This window comes from Pogonomyrmex barbatus, unplaced genomic scaffold (genome assembly GCF_055798465.1).
Source record: "Pogonomyrmex barbatus isolate J1 unplaced genomic scaffold, ASM5579846v1 scaffold48, whole genome shotgun sequence".
Taxonomy (NCBI): Eukaryota; Metazoa; Arthropoda; class Insecta; order Hymenoptera; family Formicidae; genus Pogonomyrmex; species Pogonomyrmex barbatus.
Genome location: NW_028297147.1, coordinates 1 through 20,233, shown reverse-complemented (window position 1 = coordinate 20,233; position 20,233 = coordinate 1). Strand labels below are relative to the sequence as shown.

Sequence of the window (20,233 nt, the reverse complement as noted above, 5' to 3'; positions counted from 1 at the left end):
ATATATTGCATGTATCAATACTCGCGTATAGCTATCAGCTGATTGCATCGAGTGCCTCACGTAATCGCCCGCGTCGGATAGTGAGTGCATCGCTTCTGCCTATCTTCTGTATGCGGTAATTCGCGAACTGTTTTTTCTTATAATTCAAAAACTAAGCTTCTGATAAAAATTTGGTAGAGGAAAAATTATCTTAGAATCGACTCAGGAATATGACATTTTAAGGACGAACAGTTGTTTTGAATCACTCTGTGTATGTGTGTATATATATATATATATATATATATATATATATATATATATATATATATATATATGTATATATAAACCTTTCTTAGTTTATTATTTATATAGAAATCCTTTTCTTTTGCACTTGTAAATAAAAACATTATACACTATACATAAACATTTTAACATTACACATTGCATTTACTTTTTTTTCAAAAAAATAGATTTTTTAGGATGTTCTGTTTAGGATTATTCTTTTCTAAAAATAATAAATTAGTTTAATACACACAAATAGTTTAATTGACACAAATTATATTAATTTATTTTATATGATATTTTTCTAATTGTAAAAATTTCTAAACTTTTTTTATTTAATAATTTATAATATCTTCTAAATTGAAAATAAAGTATTTACTAAAGTATAATACTTAAATGGTCCAATTTACTTTTTTTGCTAAATCTTTTTCTAGTTTCCTTTTTATATATACCTTTTAGCAGAACATTTAATGACATATCCATTTAACTTACATCCAAGTAAATACATTGGATTGATAAAATAATAAAAATTTGAAATTACATATATAATATGTTAGAAAAACAAGAGTTAATATAAGTTAAGAATACAAATAAGACAAAGAAAATAAGTACAAACTTAAAAGAATTATTTTTTGATTATTTAAAATATGCAAGGGTACAATACTGATAACAAATACTGATTCAATAATATATAAATATTATTTAATCTGATTGAATATTAATATGCAAATACAAAAATTAAAACGTTGAATAAAATTGCATCAACAAAAATATATTTGTATCTGTATATACATCTATATGTTTTAAATATTAAATTGAGAGAATATTAAATATCAGAAAAAGAGAAATAAATTTTAAATATTTCAAAATTAATAAATATCAATATGTATTACCTGTTGTCTGCATAATTCTTATTATTTCTATTTTTATCTCCTTTAATAATATTTCTAGTAATTCTGTATAACTTTTATAGAAAAAATTTATTATATGTACTTTTAATTTATAATTGCCATCTGTTGACCCATAACTGAATACTTCGTTTAATTTATTAAATTTAATTTATCAAAAATTCCAGCGTAATTTGTTTTTACATATATTTCCAGACTATAAAGTATATATATAATGTTAAAATAAATATTAAGCATGCAAAGCATACAAAAACAAATCAATTTTACTAAATAAAATAAACAATAACAAATAAAAAATATGTAAAATATGTAAAAATATGTATATAATGTGACAAGATATCTTTATAAAGATAAAATTTTATTAAATATATCATATGTGTGTGTGTGTGTGTGTGTGTGTGTGTGTGTGTGTGTGTGTGTGTGTGTGTGTGTGTGTGTATGTTCGATATAAAATTCGTGAAAAATTATTAAAAATTCCTTGCGTATGTAAAATTTAGTTTGAAAATAAATACTAACCTAAATACGAAACTAAATTTAATATAAAATTGATTAGGAGAAAAAAAAAGATACAGTGAAAAAAAAAGATGAAGGAAAGAGAGAAAGAGAGATAGAGAGAGATAAAGAGAGAGGAGCGGAAAAAAATTATTTAATGTAAATATTGTTATATGTGTATATGTATACATTATTACATTAAAGATGTGTTGAAAAAGATGTGTCGAACTTAACATAAATCACATGTCCCAAACGGTCAAAATTTTGTGTTAATTTAGCACAAAATTTGGATGTGTTAAATGGTAACACCGACATAGTATTAATATTTCATTAAAAAAGAAATGTATCCTTGATCTTAATTTGAAGTTAATTGTGTTACATAATTTTTATGATAAAATTAACACATAAGTAGTGTCCTTTTTACAGTTTAAATATAATTGCTAAAACTTTTAATTAATATAATATGTAAAAGTTACACTATTTATTTGTTTAAAGTTTTATTTGTTCACTATTTTTACTATTTCACTATTTTAAAATTATTTTTTACTATTTCACTATTTTAAAATTATGATAGGAAAAAATTTTGAAATAGCGCTTATATAAAAAAATCTATGAAAAGACAATCTTCATTCTGCAATGTAAATTTTTTATTGATTTATATTAAATATGTTTATCATGACACAATCTCGGAAATTTTTGTAAATATACATTACAAATACAGACAAGACAGCCAATGATATTATTTCGAATTAATAATAAACATATTTAAATTACCTGATAAAAAAAAATATTAGATAAAAGTAAAATATAATAAAATATATTATTTTATAAGAATCCTTTGAAGAATCTTTTTAAAGAATCTTTTTTTAAGACTGTAAGCAAAGACACATTGATTGATTGATTGATTAGACTTTATTTAGCTTTGTCAGCTATTTTGCAAATACATGATACACACTTAAATTATACTTAATATATGCTCTTTTAACATTCGCTTAAACATTTCTAGTTTATCACATCTTTTCATTGTGGCTGGCAACGCGTTGTACATTTTTACTCCTTCGTAGAACATACTTTTTTGTGCACTCCTTGTTCTACGAAATCTTATTATAATATCTCCGGTTTGTCGCGTTTGTCTATCATTTTTGCTCCCCACTAGCTCTAATTGATCTTTTAATTGTTCCGGTAGCATGTTATTCACAACCTTAAAGATAAACGTACACACATTATAATATAGCCTCTGTCTTATGGACATAAACTGCAGCGTTTGCAGCATATGTTCCACCTTGGTATATTTATTACACTGCAGTATGACTCTCATAGCTCGGTTTTGCGCTTTTTGCAATTTGCTTAACTGCGTTTCACCCATGTCAATCAACAACGTCGCACAATACTCAAAATGAGGAGCTATAATTGTCTTGTATACCGTGCATCTGGTGTAAGCCGATACAGAACTACCTATTCTATTGAGAAAACTCGTTTTTTTCCCTATTTTCTTTAGCATATAATCACAGTGGTCGTTGAATCGAAGTCTATCGTCAATAATTATACCTAGATACTTCATCGTTTCCACACGCTCTATCTCAGTTCCATCCAAGCATTTCAACGTAATATTACCTCTTAGCTCTTTTCTTATACTTCTAACTATCATGTATTTCGTTTTCCCTGCATTCATTTTTAATTTATTTATATTCATCCACTTTTCTACTATAACGAACACCGTATTCATTTTTCTTTCTAATTCTGCGCTACTTTCTCCCTCCACATATATTAAAGTATCATCCGCAAACATTTTTATCTTACATTCTTCTGGACAGACTTTGATTATATCGTTTATATAAAGTATAAATAACAAAGGTCCCAATACAGATCCCTGTGGAACTCCATATTCCGTTGCCATTAATTTTGACCATTTATTATTAAATCGCACCTGCTGTGTTCTATTCTTTAGATATGAGTTTAACCATTCAAGGACTTTTCCTCTGATTCCATATTGATATAATTTCCCTAATAATCTTTCCCTATCTATCGTTTCAAACGCTCGCTTCAGATCCATGAAAATTACCCCTACCATTCTCCTTTCACTGACTATCAGTTTCCATTCGTCAACAATAGTCTGAATCGCTGTTTCACATGAATAGTGTTTCCTAAAGCCCGATTGATGTTCAGTTATAATACTATTATTTTCCAAATACCTTTCAATTTGCTCTTTTACTACCAATTCTAACACTTTCTCAAATATAGGTAACACATTAATAGGCCTAAAATCACTCGCCTTCTTGGCTTTATCTACTTTTGGAATCGGTATTATTGTGGACGTTTTCCAACTTTCTGGACAGCAACCATCTCTCAGGGAGTTATTTATTATATCAACAAATTCCTCTTTTATTACGCAAAACGTTGCTTTTAATATATTACTAGTTATTCCCTCTTCCGTGCCTTTCTTATTTGGCAGTCCTTTAATAATTTTCTCTAAATGCTCTACCGTGATTCCCTCAAAATTTTCCATAGTTACCATATTTTCTATAGCATAGATAATTCTTTTACCTGCGCCTGTAGACTGATCCTCTATTATAGATTTTATTATACTATTAATACTCTGTATATAATATAAGTTAAATTTATCCGCTATATTGCACCCTATTGTACTATAATCTATGTTATCTAATATTTCAAAATCTATATCTTTTATTTCTTTAGCACATACTGGCTCGCCTCTAATAATTTCTTTTAAAGTTTTCCACATAGTCGAAGGATTATCCTTATTAAAATCTATCATATTTTCATAATATTCTTTCTTTTTCGACCTGATTAGTTTTACTACTGCATTCCTATTAACTTTAAATTGCAATCAGCTTTGTTCTGTATCGGCGTACACTGCTTGCCTAAATGCCTCATCCCTTTTATCCGCAGCCTCTCTTATTACATCTGAGAACCATTTTTTCCCTTCCCATACTTTCGGAATTCTAATTTTCCTCTTCGGTGCCATTACATCTAACGCATTTACTATACTATTGACAAATTTTTCTGCTCTCTCACTCACACCCATACATACACACTGCCATCCCTGGCTTTCCTGTAATTTATTTTTTACTAACATAACAAATTCACCTTCATCAAACTCTTTGTAATTCCTAGCGCTAAACTCTCTAAATTTACTTTCAATTTTGTTCACACTCACCTCAACTTCCAGCCACGCGTGGTCCGTAATTTTGGGTTCATGAATTACTTGCACTTTTTTATTACTATTAGCAAAGATTAGATCTATAATTGTTTGACTATCTTTCGTGATTCTCGTCGGTTCGTTAACATACTGTTTCATACCCAAGCTTAACATTGCCGTTTGCAATTTCTTCGCATAAAACGAGTCCATCATAAGATCTATATTAAAATCTCCTATTACCATGCATTCACCTTTTATTACTAATTCCTCTACTATATCCTCGAAAAATCTCATGAAATCCCCGTGCGATGCGCTTGGTGAGTGATATATTACCATTATCACTCCTTTATATAATTTATCTTTCACTTCTACCGCGACACACCAACAATTCGATTCTAATTTTTGTACTAACACCGTTTCGTAAATAATATCATTCCTTACATATAGAACAACGCCTCCTGTATTTCTATTCTCAGCATTACATCTAGTCATATTATAACCAGAAACGTTCACTTCACTGTCTTCAATATCCTCGGTCAATCTGGTCTCCGATAATGCTAAGAACGCAGGATTTATTTTCTTCATAATCTGATGTTGAATCTCATCCTTATGCGCTATCAAACTCTGTGCATTTGTATACAGTATAATTTCTTCTTTCTTCTGTAGTTGCTACTTCTCCTCCCAGCCTGCTCTCCTCTTCTCTTCCTGTAACGCCCTCTTAAAAGTCGGACATTCTCGGCTGATAGCTTCATGATCATCATTTATCTTCAAATTGTATGTTCGATTTTTGAACATACAGTTCACACATTTCTTCTCTGTCGCTGTACAGACACGCGAGCTATGATTCCCCGCGCATTTGCAGCATGTTTCTTCTCTCTTACAATTTTCGGCAATATGAAAATATCCCCAGCACTTAAAACACCTTTTGACACTGACGTGATTAAATGCAGGACACTTCTTCCATCCTACATTTAGTTTTGTTTTCTGCAATATCATCTCGTGTGTCTCTTCATCTACTTCCATTATTATTGATCCTTCTTCATTTCCTCTTCTTTGATCGTTATTCTTTACTTTGACCATTCTCTTCACAATTCGCATATTTACTGTATCTATTTTATTCTGCTTCTTTATCGTATTTATAAGCTCATTATCATCTAAGTTCATCTCTTCTAAATTTATATTAATAATTTTTACTTTTGGTTTCGATTTAGACTCCGTCACTTTGTAATTCTCTCCCAGTTTAGCTTGAACTGTCTCTTTCAACTTTTTTACCTTCTCTCCAGTTTCACATCCCATGATTACTACTCCTTTGCTTCCTTTTTTTAATTTTGTTACTCCCATTGCCATATTCTTTATATCTACCTTCTCTTTTATCACTTTTTTCGTATCTTCACTTTCCTGTTGCAATTTCGGTTTAACAATTATAAGACTCTCTTTCTTCTTTTCTTTAACCGCTTCACTGTAGCTTCTTTGCGTTCCTTCCTTCGATCCATACTCTATTCCCTGTATTATTTTCTTCAAGTTTTCCATCTCTTGTTTAACACTTCCTAATTCTTCTTGAACTACTTCTTTAATCATTATTTTAATTTCATTTTTACGCACCGCTTCATCTTTTATTTCTTTCACAGTTCTTATAATCCAGTCTATTTTTATATCAATGCTTGACCCTTTATTTCCACTGCTCGATGTTGTGAACACTCCTGTAGATCCTGTAGATCCTGTAGATGATGTCCTATCTCTCCCTGCCGGTGCCGGAGCTTTCTCACTATCAGTTAAAAATTCCTCAAATGGGCCTTTACACGGCACGTACTCTTGATTTCTGTCGATAATTTTATGTTTATTTACACATCCTGGATGGTAAAAAAGCTTTGGGCAATTTTTACATTTAACGACTCTGCTCTTAATTGCCTTCCTACATGCCGAGCATCGATACTCTGCATATTCGTCGTCCATGCTGATACTTACACAGAGAGAGAGAGAGATAGAGAGATAGAGATAGAGATAGAGAGAGAGAGAGAGAGAGAGAGGAGAGAGCGAGAGAGAGAGAGAGAGAGAGAGAGAGAGAGCGAGAGAGAGAGAGAGCGAGCGAGAGAGCGAGCGAGCGAGCGAGCGAGAGAGAGAGAGAGAGAGAGAGAGAGAGAGAGAGAGAGAGAGAGAGAGAGAGAGAGAGAGAGAGAGAGAGAGAGAGAGAGAGAGAGAGAGAGAGAGAGAGAGAGAGAGAGAGAGAGAGAGAGAGAGAGAGAGAGAGAGAGAGACGCGGTCAGAGTTCCGGTTTAAGTAGGATTTTACACATATGGGGAGCTTTTAGAGCGTGCTCCTTACATCTAATTGATTTTTTGGATTTTAGGTTTTAACGGTCTTTCGACGTATTAAATCTAATTGTCAATTAAGGTGGTACGTATGTCGAAAAATACTTCTCGGCTTTTCCAGGTTGGTTAAGTTGAGGTTCCGTCCCCAACTTTTGGGAAGGGAAATAAAAATATAAAAAAAAAGATTTATGATTTCCGTTACGTGATGGAATTTTAATTGTTTATTACCCTGTTTTATGGGCCCATTAGGGAAATTTCTATCTTTATTAGGCTTTCCTGTTGACACCGAGACTTTATTTAAGGAAGAGAAAAAACGTTTACTGGGCAATATAATTTTCGCCGAGAAACGAATTTTTCGAGATATTTTGGAGCCCTTCCAAATCGTTCGAAACAGAGGAATTGTGGAGTACGCAGGACGTAACAAATATTATTCATTGTTATTGGACTATTTGAAAACCGAACTGCAAGAAAAATATTCACGATTGAACCACAAGAAAATCCTTTTCCACGACAACGAATCAGCTCACTCCTCCGGAGTTGTGGCCGCAAAATTGATGGAATTACAGTTCCAACTCGTTCCGCAAAATTTTATTTAAATAAAAAAAATTTTATTAATAATAATATCAATAATAAATCTTGCCTTTATTTATAACATTCAAATAATTTCATTATTAGTTTTATATTTTCATTTGGTCTGAGCAGCGCCAAATGTTTTTACATACAATTTTTTTTATTTAAATAAAATTATATAAAAATTTTTTTATTTAAATACAGTTTTATCATTTATTTTATATTATTACTTTTCAATTCTTTGTGATAAAAATGTAGATTGAATAAAGCAATTTTGTAATATAATAATATTTAACAGCTAAATAATTACTATCACTTGGGTTAGAAAAAGAAGTTTTAAATGGATAGAAAGATATACATATAATTTAGTTTTTATTATTTTTAAATTAAAGATACTACTACTTCAGTTTTATTTTTTTAAAACAATGGTTTATCAAATCTTTTATACGATTAAAATATATAATTTGACTAAGATGGACTTGTAGCTCAATGCTTATAGAACTATAACTTGGCGCCAATTATTGATATCAAATCTTTTATACAAATTTTACACATTACAATCATTTGAGCAATGTGGAAATGAAATTTTCCTTTTTGAAGAATTAAGGCTAGTATCATTTAAATGAGAGTAGGAAGATTGGATTATAACTTGGTACCATTGATATCAAATCTTTTATACAAATGATATCATTTGAGTTGAGTTGGCAATGTGGAAACAAATTTTTTTGTTTTTTTAAATACTAGCACTTAGATTTTATTTTTTAGTTTTATCACAACTAGAATTGCATTAGATATGGCAATTTCGTAACATAACTTTTTTTTTATAAAATTTAAACTACTACCACATAGGTAAAAAAATAAAAAATAAAAGATATTGTCAATTAGATTGTATTTTTTAATTTGGTTAAAAACAGTTTCTTTTTTCTTTTCAAGTATCCATTATACTTGACTCTTTTTTTATCTTTTTTTAAAAAAGTAATTTTATAGTGGTATTAGACATTTTGTAGTATTAACCATCTTTCTATATTCGAAAAGCGCGTCTCGTTTTTATAGTTGAGATTTTTTTCTTCTATAATACGCACAATGAGAGTAAATAGGATAGAGAATGAAAGAACGAGCGAGATAGCATATTTGATCTTTTTCGTGTCCGATTGGCGGTTGACGATATCATTGAGTTTCGCGGCGAGTTTGATAATTAGTCATAGTTCGTTTCGGAGTGTGATGTTTATGCGTCATGTATATAAATACTGAATATGAAGTCCATACAATTAAAAATAAAAATTTTCAAAATGGCGACAGAAAAATTTTAAAATTAAAGTATAAAGTTGCGTTATTTACGATCCTCTAGGTCTATAGAACATGAAAATAAGAAAATGAAGAGTAACCTTGAAAATATTTTTGGAATTTCAAAGTCATACCCATGCCAAAATCTTAATTTTAAATGAACATATATAAATACTGAATATGAAGTCCATACAATTAAAAATAAAAATTTTCAAAATGGCGACGGAAAAATTTTAATTTTCTTACATCAATTGATTCATCTCATTATTCTGTACATAAAAGTATTAAGATGTAATTGTCAAAAGATGAATAATTTACGAGATTTTATACTTTATTTCAAATTGTTTATCAAGTTCAAGCCTTATAGTTCAAAAAGTGCTTATTAAAAAAATATTATTATACTGTTTTGGACAGCTCTCGAGATAAGCTATAAGAATATGTAATAAAAAATGGAAGTTTCATTTAAAAAAACAAAGTTAATTTTGGCAACGCGACTCAAGGTCAAACTGATAAGATCGATAAATAGACCTTTGAAACTTTACAACTTCTCTTGTAATATTTTTTTTCTAAAATGCATCCCTGATGAGTTATTTAACTATTTCCATACTTTTGACCCTGTATATTATTTGCAACATATAGCTTTGCACGTGAAGCACTGCCTGCGCTTGCGTTTTAGATTCTCCCAATTGAACTGCAATCCGCGAAAGGTGGGGAACGTGAATCTAGGGAACAGGTATATGATACTTTGACGTTTATTCTTTAGTCATAAGTCGACATGCCTCAAGTGTGCGCCTGTACGTAGTGCCAAGTGTTAATAATCAACGGCATTCAAGTGTAATCAATTTACGGAGAGAACATCATATTTCATACTTATTTCTTGTTAACGATATTTTTACTTTATTTGCGGATTTTTTGGAGTAAGTAAAATTATCAATGATTTGATATGCTTTGCAATGATTATATGTGAAAATTACATGAATGCATGACAACTTTGCATAAAATTTTGCCAAAAGAAATTAAAATATAAATTCAGTATCATTATTTTAAAACAAATTAATGTTAAAATATAATTGATGACATTTTTTATGTAAAAACTTATTAAAATTATTATTGAATTAGATATTAGATGTTTTATTATTAAATATTATGTGTTATATCTTTAGTTATGCTGGAAATTAGTACCATTCATGATAATTATTAATAAATTTAAAATATAATTTAAAATTATTTAAAATATTTATAAATTTATAGATATATCAGAAAAATATTCAATATCTTAAAATCTCAAATAATGTTTAAACAATTGAAACATAACAAATAAGATTTATAATTTATATTGATTTCATGAATATATGTTTATAAATTTTTACTTTGATAATAGATTTGTGAAATAATAATTGAATTATATTTAATGTTATACATTATTGTAATAAATGTTTATATTCATAATAATTTTTATATTAAAATTTAAATATGAGTCAACATAGAGATTGCTTGTAGTCTGCAAATAATATTTCTGCAAGTATTTAAAAGTTAATGTTGATAATAATATTTAAAAATGTTATCATAAGAAAGGATGTCTTTTATATACACATATATATGTACACATATATATTTATAAATTAATTATATATTATTATTATAATGTCTTATATATATATATATGTATATATATATATATATATATATATATATACATATATATATATATATTGTTTTATATATATGCTTATGTAGTTAAATTGCTAGTTATAAAATCAGATTGTTATATGTTAATTAAAAAATGAGGCAGAAAGATCCTGTTTGCCATTTAATGCTATCGTCTTGTTTTAAAAACATATACGGCTTAAATTATTGTTTAAAAAATGAATATTTTCTTACTTAACTAGAATTATTATTTCACATATAACGTATGAAGACTACACAAAAAATAAATAAAATTACATTGAAAGACAGTAAATTTTATTAAAATAAAAAAAAACATTTGATAACTTTTTATTTTTTCCTTTTTTTTAAATTATTTAATGTAACTACAGTAAAAATATGTATTTTTATCAATTAATATAATTTAGTACAGTAATGGCAAATAAATACGTAACATAAATAATATGTAACAATTTTATAATTTTTATTTTATTAAAATGATATAGTTATAGGATCATGGTAATAAGAGTAATAATTTGTAACTTGTACTGTTTATCTTCTCCGTATATTATTTTATAACATATTTTTTCTTGTAATTTATAAACAATAAATTAGTTACAATTATAATGAATTAGTAAATTAATTTTTATTTTTAATTAATTGTTGTTTCGGTTTATTAATTATCACTTACTTTATTTTTTATTAATTATCATTTATTTATTATAAATTTTGATAAAATCGTGTAAAGAAAAAATAAAATCTTTCTTTACAAAAATAGTTTGCTTTCTAAATTTATTTTTAAACGCATTTACGGATGTTTCCAATGTCTCCTCTTTTCTTCCAATTTTAGTGAAAACATGATGTACATTTGTGTTGTTTGTATGTATTCTTACGATCGTTATTTTACTTTCATTCCCTTATTTAGTTAATGAAATGTTATATATTGATACATAGTATCTTACATAGTTACTTTGATATGAATATGCAAATGTAGTCAACATATATATATATATATATATATACACAATTGCGTTTTGTCATAAATATATATTAAATATGATCTCATTTAGATATACAGGATATTCCACTTAACTCAACTATCTTAAATAATTTTTAAATTATACATTATATGTAGAAATATGTAGAAATTATAAATTATATATTATATGTAGAATTTTACAAAAGCTGCGTAATTTTGAAAAAATTACAACTATAACTAATATGTATTTTTTTTATAAATAGGACCATGTCAGAGAAATTTACATCAACTTCATTTTTGAAATAAAATCTCATATTTTTTAATTAATTGATTCTTAATTTTCTGTAAAAAATTATCTTTGTTAAAAAATTATATTTAAAAATTTAGAAATCTTATTTTATATCTTTATTATATTTTTATTTTGACATATTTTAACATCAAATATTTTGTAAAATATTTATAAATAACTATCTTAAATATGCATTTTGCAATATACAATTATGTATTTCCTTAAAAGCATGTGTTTTCTTTACATCAATAGCGATGATATAATTCGGCATAGCTGAAATGACTAACTCGATAATATCATACAATCTGTGTGTCATTGAGAATAAATCATTATAGAATATATACATTGTAAGCTTATTAAATTCTGTAATATTCTTCGAATCATCATATTATCATCATATTTGAATATATCATTAATATGTAAGAGCAGAATAATCTAATATTATACAATATTGCTATGTTTGTATCAATTTATGTATATCCACATTTAATTTCAATGAAAATAAAAGTAAAAAATATTTGTTTTTTAAATCACTTTTAACTAAAATGTTTTCTGTTTTAAGTTAATTTTATAATGTTAATAAGAAAAAAATAATATTTAATAATAATTAATAAAATAAATATTATTTATAATTTTACAAAAAATAATATTCGGAGTATTGGGGCTATTTCAAATTCTAAAAAATTATTTTGTAATAAAGAAAATAAGAATAGAAATTTGAAGATTATGAAAAAACTGTAATTATAACTATTCATATATCATTTTTATTGATTAGTGCATTAAACATGCTTACTTTAAATATGCCATTATTACATGCTATCGTATATTTGGATACTTTTAAAGATTATTCAATATTCTCAATGACATAGAACAAAACTCGAGTGGTGAGCAATCGCTGCAAATGTCCTTCATGGACATGGTCTTATATGGTTCACTATGTCGTTTCTGTATATGTCCCTGAAACTTCGATATCGCCTTTATTGCGCAATTCATGCTACATATATGTATTTCATTATACATCAGAAAGAATTTCGTATATTTGAAAATTTCTGTAATACTGATGCGCACATTTAGAACATTTTTAAATATTCACATACATACATATAAAATACATATAAAAATACATATAAAATACATATAAAAAATAAAAAAAATTTTATGTATAATGTAGTTCAAATGTCAGAGTAATATTTTGAAAAATCCAAATATTTTGAAAATTATATATAAAAAAAGACTTACTCTTGTAAGTTATAATATTATTTTATAATATTAAATTATTTTTATATAGAACAATTACTGTTACTAATATAATTATTTAATAAATTTAAACTTGTTTTTTAAACCACTTCAGACAACGTGATTCTTATAAATTTTTTGTTTGAATAAATATCTGTATATAAATGAAATTGTTCTATTATGTTACATTTTTAAGAAAATTGAACGAAAATTGAGTCGGATTTAAAATGATAGTATTGAATAAAATAGTTAAAAAATGTGACGATAAATTTTATTGCGGATTTGTTTTCAGCTATAAAAATTCCATAAAGTCACTATTGCATTGCTTTATACGGTAAGTTACAATTGTAGACAAATTAAAAGAAAGAAAGATGATAATAGTCTACTTATATAATTTGAATAATCATCTGCACATAACAATTTTTGGTGTCACCGATTATAAATCCAAGATTAATATTATCAAATATAATTTGTTTAAAGACAATCGTTGTTTGTTCAATCAATATTTAAGCAATATATGAAAAATTTGATCTTAATAAAAATAAAAATAAAAATAAAAATAAAAAAAAAATAAAAATAAAAATTAATAACATTAGATTTAATGAAAAAATATACATAACAAATATACATAATATACATAATATACATAAATATGGTCTATAAATACTGCGTTGCATTATTTTTCCGCTATCAAATGGTTACATACAATAACATACAATAAATTAATAACATTGATATTATTTATTTTTTTTGTTTGAAAGATATATATATATTAATAAATTGAGATTAATATACTGTCCTTCTACTATATTATTTTTTCTGTTGTGTCTAATTAATTAATAATTTCCATGGATGAACTGATAGACGAAACAAAAAAAATCAATAATGAAAATGCGATAATATGTTAATAAAAATTTTTTTAAGAAACATTATCTTTTCGTTTCTCTTTTCCGTTTCTATTTTTTGTTTCTTCCAACGATATTTTAAAAATATATAAACAACTTAATTGAATACAACTAATAGCATTATGTGCAGTTGCATTAGCAAATTTTTAAATTATTCAAATTGTATTAACGGATTATTACCGTTATCCTTTTTTTAAATTCACTAGAACATAACAATGACGCTATGCGCGCGTCACTAAGCTTTCCATATTACATATTTTTATATTATTCGTTGATGATAGCGACGAAGACCAGTTTAGCGATGGAAGCCATCTATTGTCTATTTGTTGAAATACATCGGCTGTAATTATCATTATTGTTATTCTTCACGCAACACTTAGCGTTCTTTCAAAATTATTTATCCGGTTATTGCGATAAATATTATCACATGCCTCAGTGATCGAATGGATAAAACACTCGCGTGTTAAGCGAGCGATCCAGGTTCGATTCCTGGCTGGGGTAATATTTTTCGCAATAAAATAATTTTTAATAGTCGAGGATTAATTGACTTCAAATTTGATTATCGATTTAATAGGGAAGGGATAAATTTAGATTTAACTTTGATTAGGCTACGTTGCAAGATCGTTGAATTAACGACACGTAGTTCGCGATAAGCATTGTCTTGAAATTCAGAAAAATAAAAATTGTTCGACACGAAGACCCAGTCTACCGATGGAAGTCTCTATTGTCTATTTGTTTGAAACATATATCGGTTGTAATTATCATTATTGTTAGATTATTTGCGCTTCATCCATATATATTTTAAGTATTTTATTTGCTAATGTTTATTTCGAATTATTTCATTTTTATTTTCTATTGACTTTAAGTCATATAACATATATACATATATACATGTACTATTGACTTTAAGTCATATATACATATATACATGTACTATTTAATTTGTGTTTTGTTACATTCTATTTTATTACATATAATAAAAGTAAACAAAAATATAATACAGTCTTTATAATGCATCTCAATTAATTTTTTTTAAATACAAATTCTCTGTTTCCTCATCATTCAAGTACTTCTTTATAAACATAATTTTTTTACTTGATTAAGTAGATTATCATTTCTTAAATAAACTTTTAACGAATCCCAAGAACATATTCGTGATAATGCAACATACAATTGTCCATAACTCGAAAATATCTTTACGAAGATCCACTGCAATTTTTTCGAAAGTTTGTTTTTATGATTTATTAATAGTCATAGCAAATGCTAATTTTATTGGAAACTGTCTTCTTTTGAAAGTAAATGAGTATATTCTCATAATACAAAGTAATACGATTAAGAAAAACAATTTTTAGTTTTATTACCTGTCAAACAGTTTTTAGTTTTATTACCTGTCAAAATTTCACATCGTAATAAATTATTATTCAAATCTAAAATTAATAATCTGGTACCAATATATAAACCTTCACTGATATTAAGATTTCTAATAAGTGTAACAACAGTATATCTTCTCAAATGTAATTGGTCATGTGGTCGAAGACATGTTGGGTTTAAAGAGTTATTCTGTCATAATTATTTCATGTATTTCTTCGTCTTAGTCTTTTCAAGAGTATGCACACTTGTATAAATTTTCTTTGTTGTTTCATTCAACAAATTTACTACTTTTTCGTTTATTTCGTCAACATCGATATTTCTTACAAATAATATAACGTAATTAGCAATAACTTTATATCTTTTATAATATCCCCATATATTTCCTTTATCATATTTGAATTAATACTTGCAATACATCTTTTTGGAATTTGAATATTATTTGATTAATCATTTAAAGTACAGTTACCTAAATTTAAAATGCAAATTCTCTTTTTTCTGATAAAGCTCTTATATTTTCCGTTAATAAAAATATTTTAAATTGTTTGCATAAAGTATTAAATTTTATAGTTAAATTTATTAAATTTCACAACGTGTAGCTCTTTAATAGATAATAATTGTCTAAAATTTCCAGCAAGGAGCATGATTTTTCCACCAAAATATAAATCATGTTGCATTATATCGCGTAATGGTCTATCCATTATTTCTAATACATAACGTGGTGCCATAGGAGCTTCATCCATAATGAAAATATCTACGAATTTTAATTTATCAGCTTCTTTAGATTGAACTTTACTACTTGATATAGAATCGTTGAAAAGAGGCACAGATAATCCAAAAACTTTATATACAGTTCTTCCATTTGGAAGTAATGTCGCAGCAATGCCAGTAAATGCAATAGTACTTACTAGTTTTCCTCTACTTTTAAGTAAATAATACAGAGTTGTATAAGTAAAAGTTTTACTAGAACCACCTGGATCATCAATATAAGAACAAGTATCATTGTTAGTTACTACTGCTATTAAGATAGTATTAATAATTTCTTTTTGTTTTATTGTTCATATTGTCGCATACCTATTGACATATTTTGTTGAATTTGTTCTTCATTATCTGTTTCTCGTTCCTCTGTTATTTGTTCCATTCAGGAAAATTAGCAATATTTGATTCTTCTGTTTGAATCAAATTGACAATAAAATTATAAATTTTCTTCATTCCTATTGTAGATTCATATCGTCTTATATAATCTTCCGACATATTTCTTTTAAATTCATCCCATAATTTTTTCGAATAAACTGGTTGGCAATGAATTAAAATTCCTACAAACAAATTATAAAGTCATCTTGGCATCATCCAAACTTTTGCTTCATTCATTACATAATACCATTCTTCATCATCTCCTAAGTCCTAATGCTAAACATGCGGCAAGCAAAGATAACTTCAAGATATCTTTCAAGAATTCTTTATAAAATATCTTAAAGATGTTTCTTAAAGAATTCTTAAAGATATCTTAAATAAAGTTGTCTTATGCGTCGATTTTAGACATTTTGCTTATTGGGAACAAACGTCGATGGAAGTATAATCATTTTTCCAATGTGAACACTATTATTTGTCACTATTATTTGCAGCATTTGCCAAATAATCCATTAATTCTTGATAAGTTTCAGCTCGTAATTGTTTTTGATTTTGTTTACAATAATTAATTTGATTTTTTTCAATTTTAATAATTATAATTATCTACTATTTCAGCCATTGCTGAAATAATCGCCTTTCCATAATAAAAATATTAAAAATTATCACGTATAGCTATTTGATATTTTATATATGCTCTACTTATTTGTTTATTATTATCTATATGTTGTAAATTATTATGCCAACCTTGATGAATTTATATATGGGTAATACAATGGATAAATCTATGGTTCTACATTTGGATCCATTGTATTGACCTGTTGTAATGTTTTATTATTTTTATTATAAATTGTCACATAAGTTTCCGGAATTTCACCATCCGTCGTAGAAAAAACAGCTACTACTTCATTCATTTTTTGTATGTTATATCGATCAATGCCCTTTTTCGTTAAAAAATTTAACTGTAATTCATGTATATTGTGATTTTCAGTTAATTGCTGTTACATTTAAATTTCTTTATTTATTTATATGATATATTGATATGATTATTTAAAGAACTTTTTTGTTATATTCTATTTTGTTCTGTAATATACATGTACATTAAAAAAATATATTACATCATAAAGTTTAATTAAATTTATTATTATTTAATTTTATATTGTGTATAGGATAAAAAAACTTTAAATAAATATAATTGAATTTTATATATTATTATGATAAATAACACAAATATGTAACGTTAAGTTTATATATAACATAAAACATTAAATTTATATAACATTACATTATTCATATAAAACATTAAATTATTTATATAATTAATTAATTACTTATTTATATATAATTATTATTTATATATAACATTAAATTTATATATAATATATACATTTATTCTTAATGTAATACCTGCTAATGTAATACATATATTACATATATGTTATATAATATTTTTATTTAAAAAAATATATATGTACATAATTTTATATGTATTTATTATATAACGTTTGTGTATATTTTTTATGCACAAATGTTACAAATATACTTACAAAACAAATATATTTCATAATTTGTACAGTATAATATAATTTATTAAATAGCAGTTTATGATTTTTATGTTTTAACTGAATGAGAATAATAGGAGAATAATTTTTCATTTTATGTATTTATTTATTTTTATATTACGTTTACAGAATAAAATAATTTAATTTTATAATAAAACATATATTTCTATGTTTACATATAAATATATATATATAAATATAATCATATAAACATATAATTCAATTTTATAACACGTAATACAATAAATATTTCAATATAACTGTATCATATATATATATATATATATATATATATATATATATATATATAGGATGATTCAAAATAATCGTTTGTCCTTAAAATATTACATTCCTGAGACAATTCTAAGACGATTTTTTTCTCCAAATTTTTATCAGAAGCTTAATTTTTGAATAATAAGGGAAAACAGTTCGCGAATTACGGGCCGCGTACAGAAGATAGGCAGGGGCGGTGCAATTCAGCAGGCGTTCGACGCGGATGATTGCATATGCGTGTGCGTGCATCCGCGCGCGAGTATGTGTGAGTATATGTACAAGCATGCATATATTGCATGTATCAATACTCGCGTATAGCTATCAGCTGATTGCATCGAGTGCCTCACGTAATCGCCCGCGTCGGATAGTGAGTGCATCGCTTCTGCCTATCTTCTGTATGCGGTAATTCGCGAACTGTTTTTTCTTATAATTCAAAAACTAAGCTTCTGATAAAAATTTGGTAGAGGAAAAATTATCTTAGAATCGACTCAGGAATATGACATTTTAAGGACGAACAGTTGTTTTGAATCACTCTGTGTATGTGTGTATATATATATATATATATATATATATATATATATATATATATATATATATATATGTATATATAAACCTTTCTTAGTTTATTATTTATATAGAAATCCTTTTCTTTTGCACTTGTAAATAAAAACATTATACACTATACATAAACATTTTAACATTACACATTGCATTTACTTTTTTTTCAAAAAAATAGATTTTTTAGGATGTTCTGTTTAGGATTATTCTTTTCTAAAAATAATAAATTAGTTTAATACACACAAATAGTTTAATTGACACAAATTATATTAATTTATTTTATATGATATTTTTCTAATTGTAAAAATTTCTAAACTTTTTTTATTTAATAATTTATAATATCTTCTAAATTGAAAATAAAGTATTTACTAAAGTATAATACTTAAATGGTCCAATTTACTTTTTTTGCTAAATCTTTTTCTAGTTTCCTTTTTATATATACCTTTTAGCAGAACATTTAATGACATATCCATTTAACTTACATCCAAGTAAATACATTGGATTGATAAAATAATAAAAATTTGAAATTACATATATAATATGTTAGAAAAACAAGAGTTAATATAAGTTAAGAATACAAATAAGACAAAGAAAATAAGTACAAACTTAAAAGAATTATTTTTTGATTATTTAAAATATGCAAGGGTACAATACTGATAACAAATACTGATTCAATAATATATAAATATTATTTAATCTGATTGAATATTAATATGCAAATACAAAAATTAAAACGTTGAATAAAATTGCATCAACAAAAATATATTTGTATCTGTATATACATCTATATGTTTTAAATATTAAATTGAGAGAATATTAAATATCAGAAAAAGAGAAATAAATTTTAAATATTTCAAAATTAATAAATATCAATATGTATTACCTGTTGTCTGCATAATTCTTATTATTTCTATTTTTATCTCCTTTAATAATATTTCTAGTAATTCTGTATAACTTTTATAGAAAAAATTTATTATATGTACTTTTAATTTATAATTGCCATCTGTTGACCCATAACTGAATACTTCGTTTAATTTATTAAATTTAATTTATCAAAAATTCCAGCGTAATTTGTTTTTACATATATTTCCAGACTATAAAGTATATATATAATGTTAAAATAAATATTAAGCATGCAAAGCATACAAAAACAAATCAATTTTACTAAATAAAATAAACAATAACAAATAAAAAATATGTAAAATATGTAAAAATATGTATATAATGTGACAAGATATCTTTATAAAGATAAAATTTTATTAAATATATCATATGTGTGTGTGTGTGTGTGTGTGTGTGTGTGTGTG

At 25.8% G+C, this 20,233-nt stretch overlaps 2 protein-coding genes and 2 pseudogenes across 2 annotated transcripts; all 4 read right to left on the bottom strand.

Moving 5' to 3' along the window:
* Positions 1–4,344: 4,344 nt before the first annotated feature.
* On the bottom strand, positions 4,345–5,488 carry LOC105426752 (uncharacterized). Its single transcript, XM_011638170.2, has one exon. The coding sequence runs from the start codon at positions 5,404–5,406 to the stop codon at positions 4,510–4,512; it is 897 nt and encodes a 298-aa protein (XP_011636472.2). The 5' UTR covers positions 5,407–5,488; the 3' UTR covers positions 4,345–4,509.
* On the bottom strand, positions 5,188–6,858 carry LOC148935475 (uncharacterized). The gene has a single exon (XM_089081374.1). The coding sequence runs from the start codon at positions 6,772–6,774 to the stop codon at positions 5,491–5,493; it is 1,284 nt and encodes a 427-aa protein (XP_088937500.1). The 5' UTR covers positions 6,775–6,858; the 3' UTR covers positions 5,188–5,490.
* An 8,253-nt stretch (positions 6,859–15,111) lies between these two features.
* On the bottom strand, positions 15,112–15,800 carry LOC148935474 (ATP-dependent DNA helicase PIF1-like; annotated as a pseudogene).
* Positions 15,801–15,962: 162 nt separating this feature from the next.
* Positions 15,963–16,809, bottom strand: LOC148935473 (uncharacterized; annotated as a pseudogene).
* Between the last annotated feature and the right edge of the window lie 3,424 nt (positions 16,810–20,233).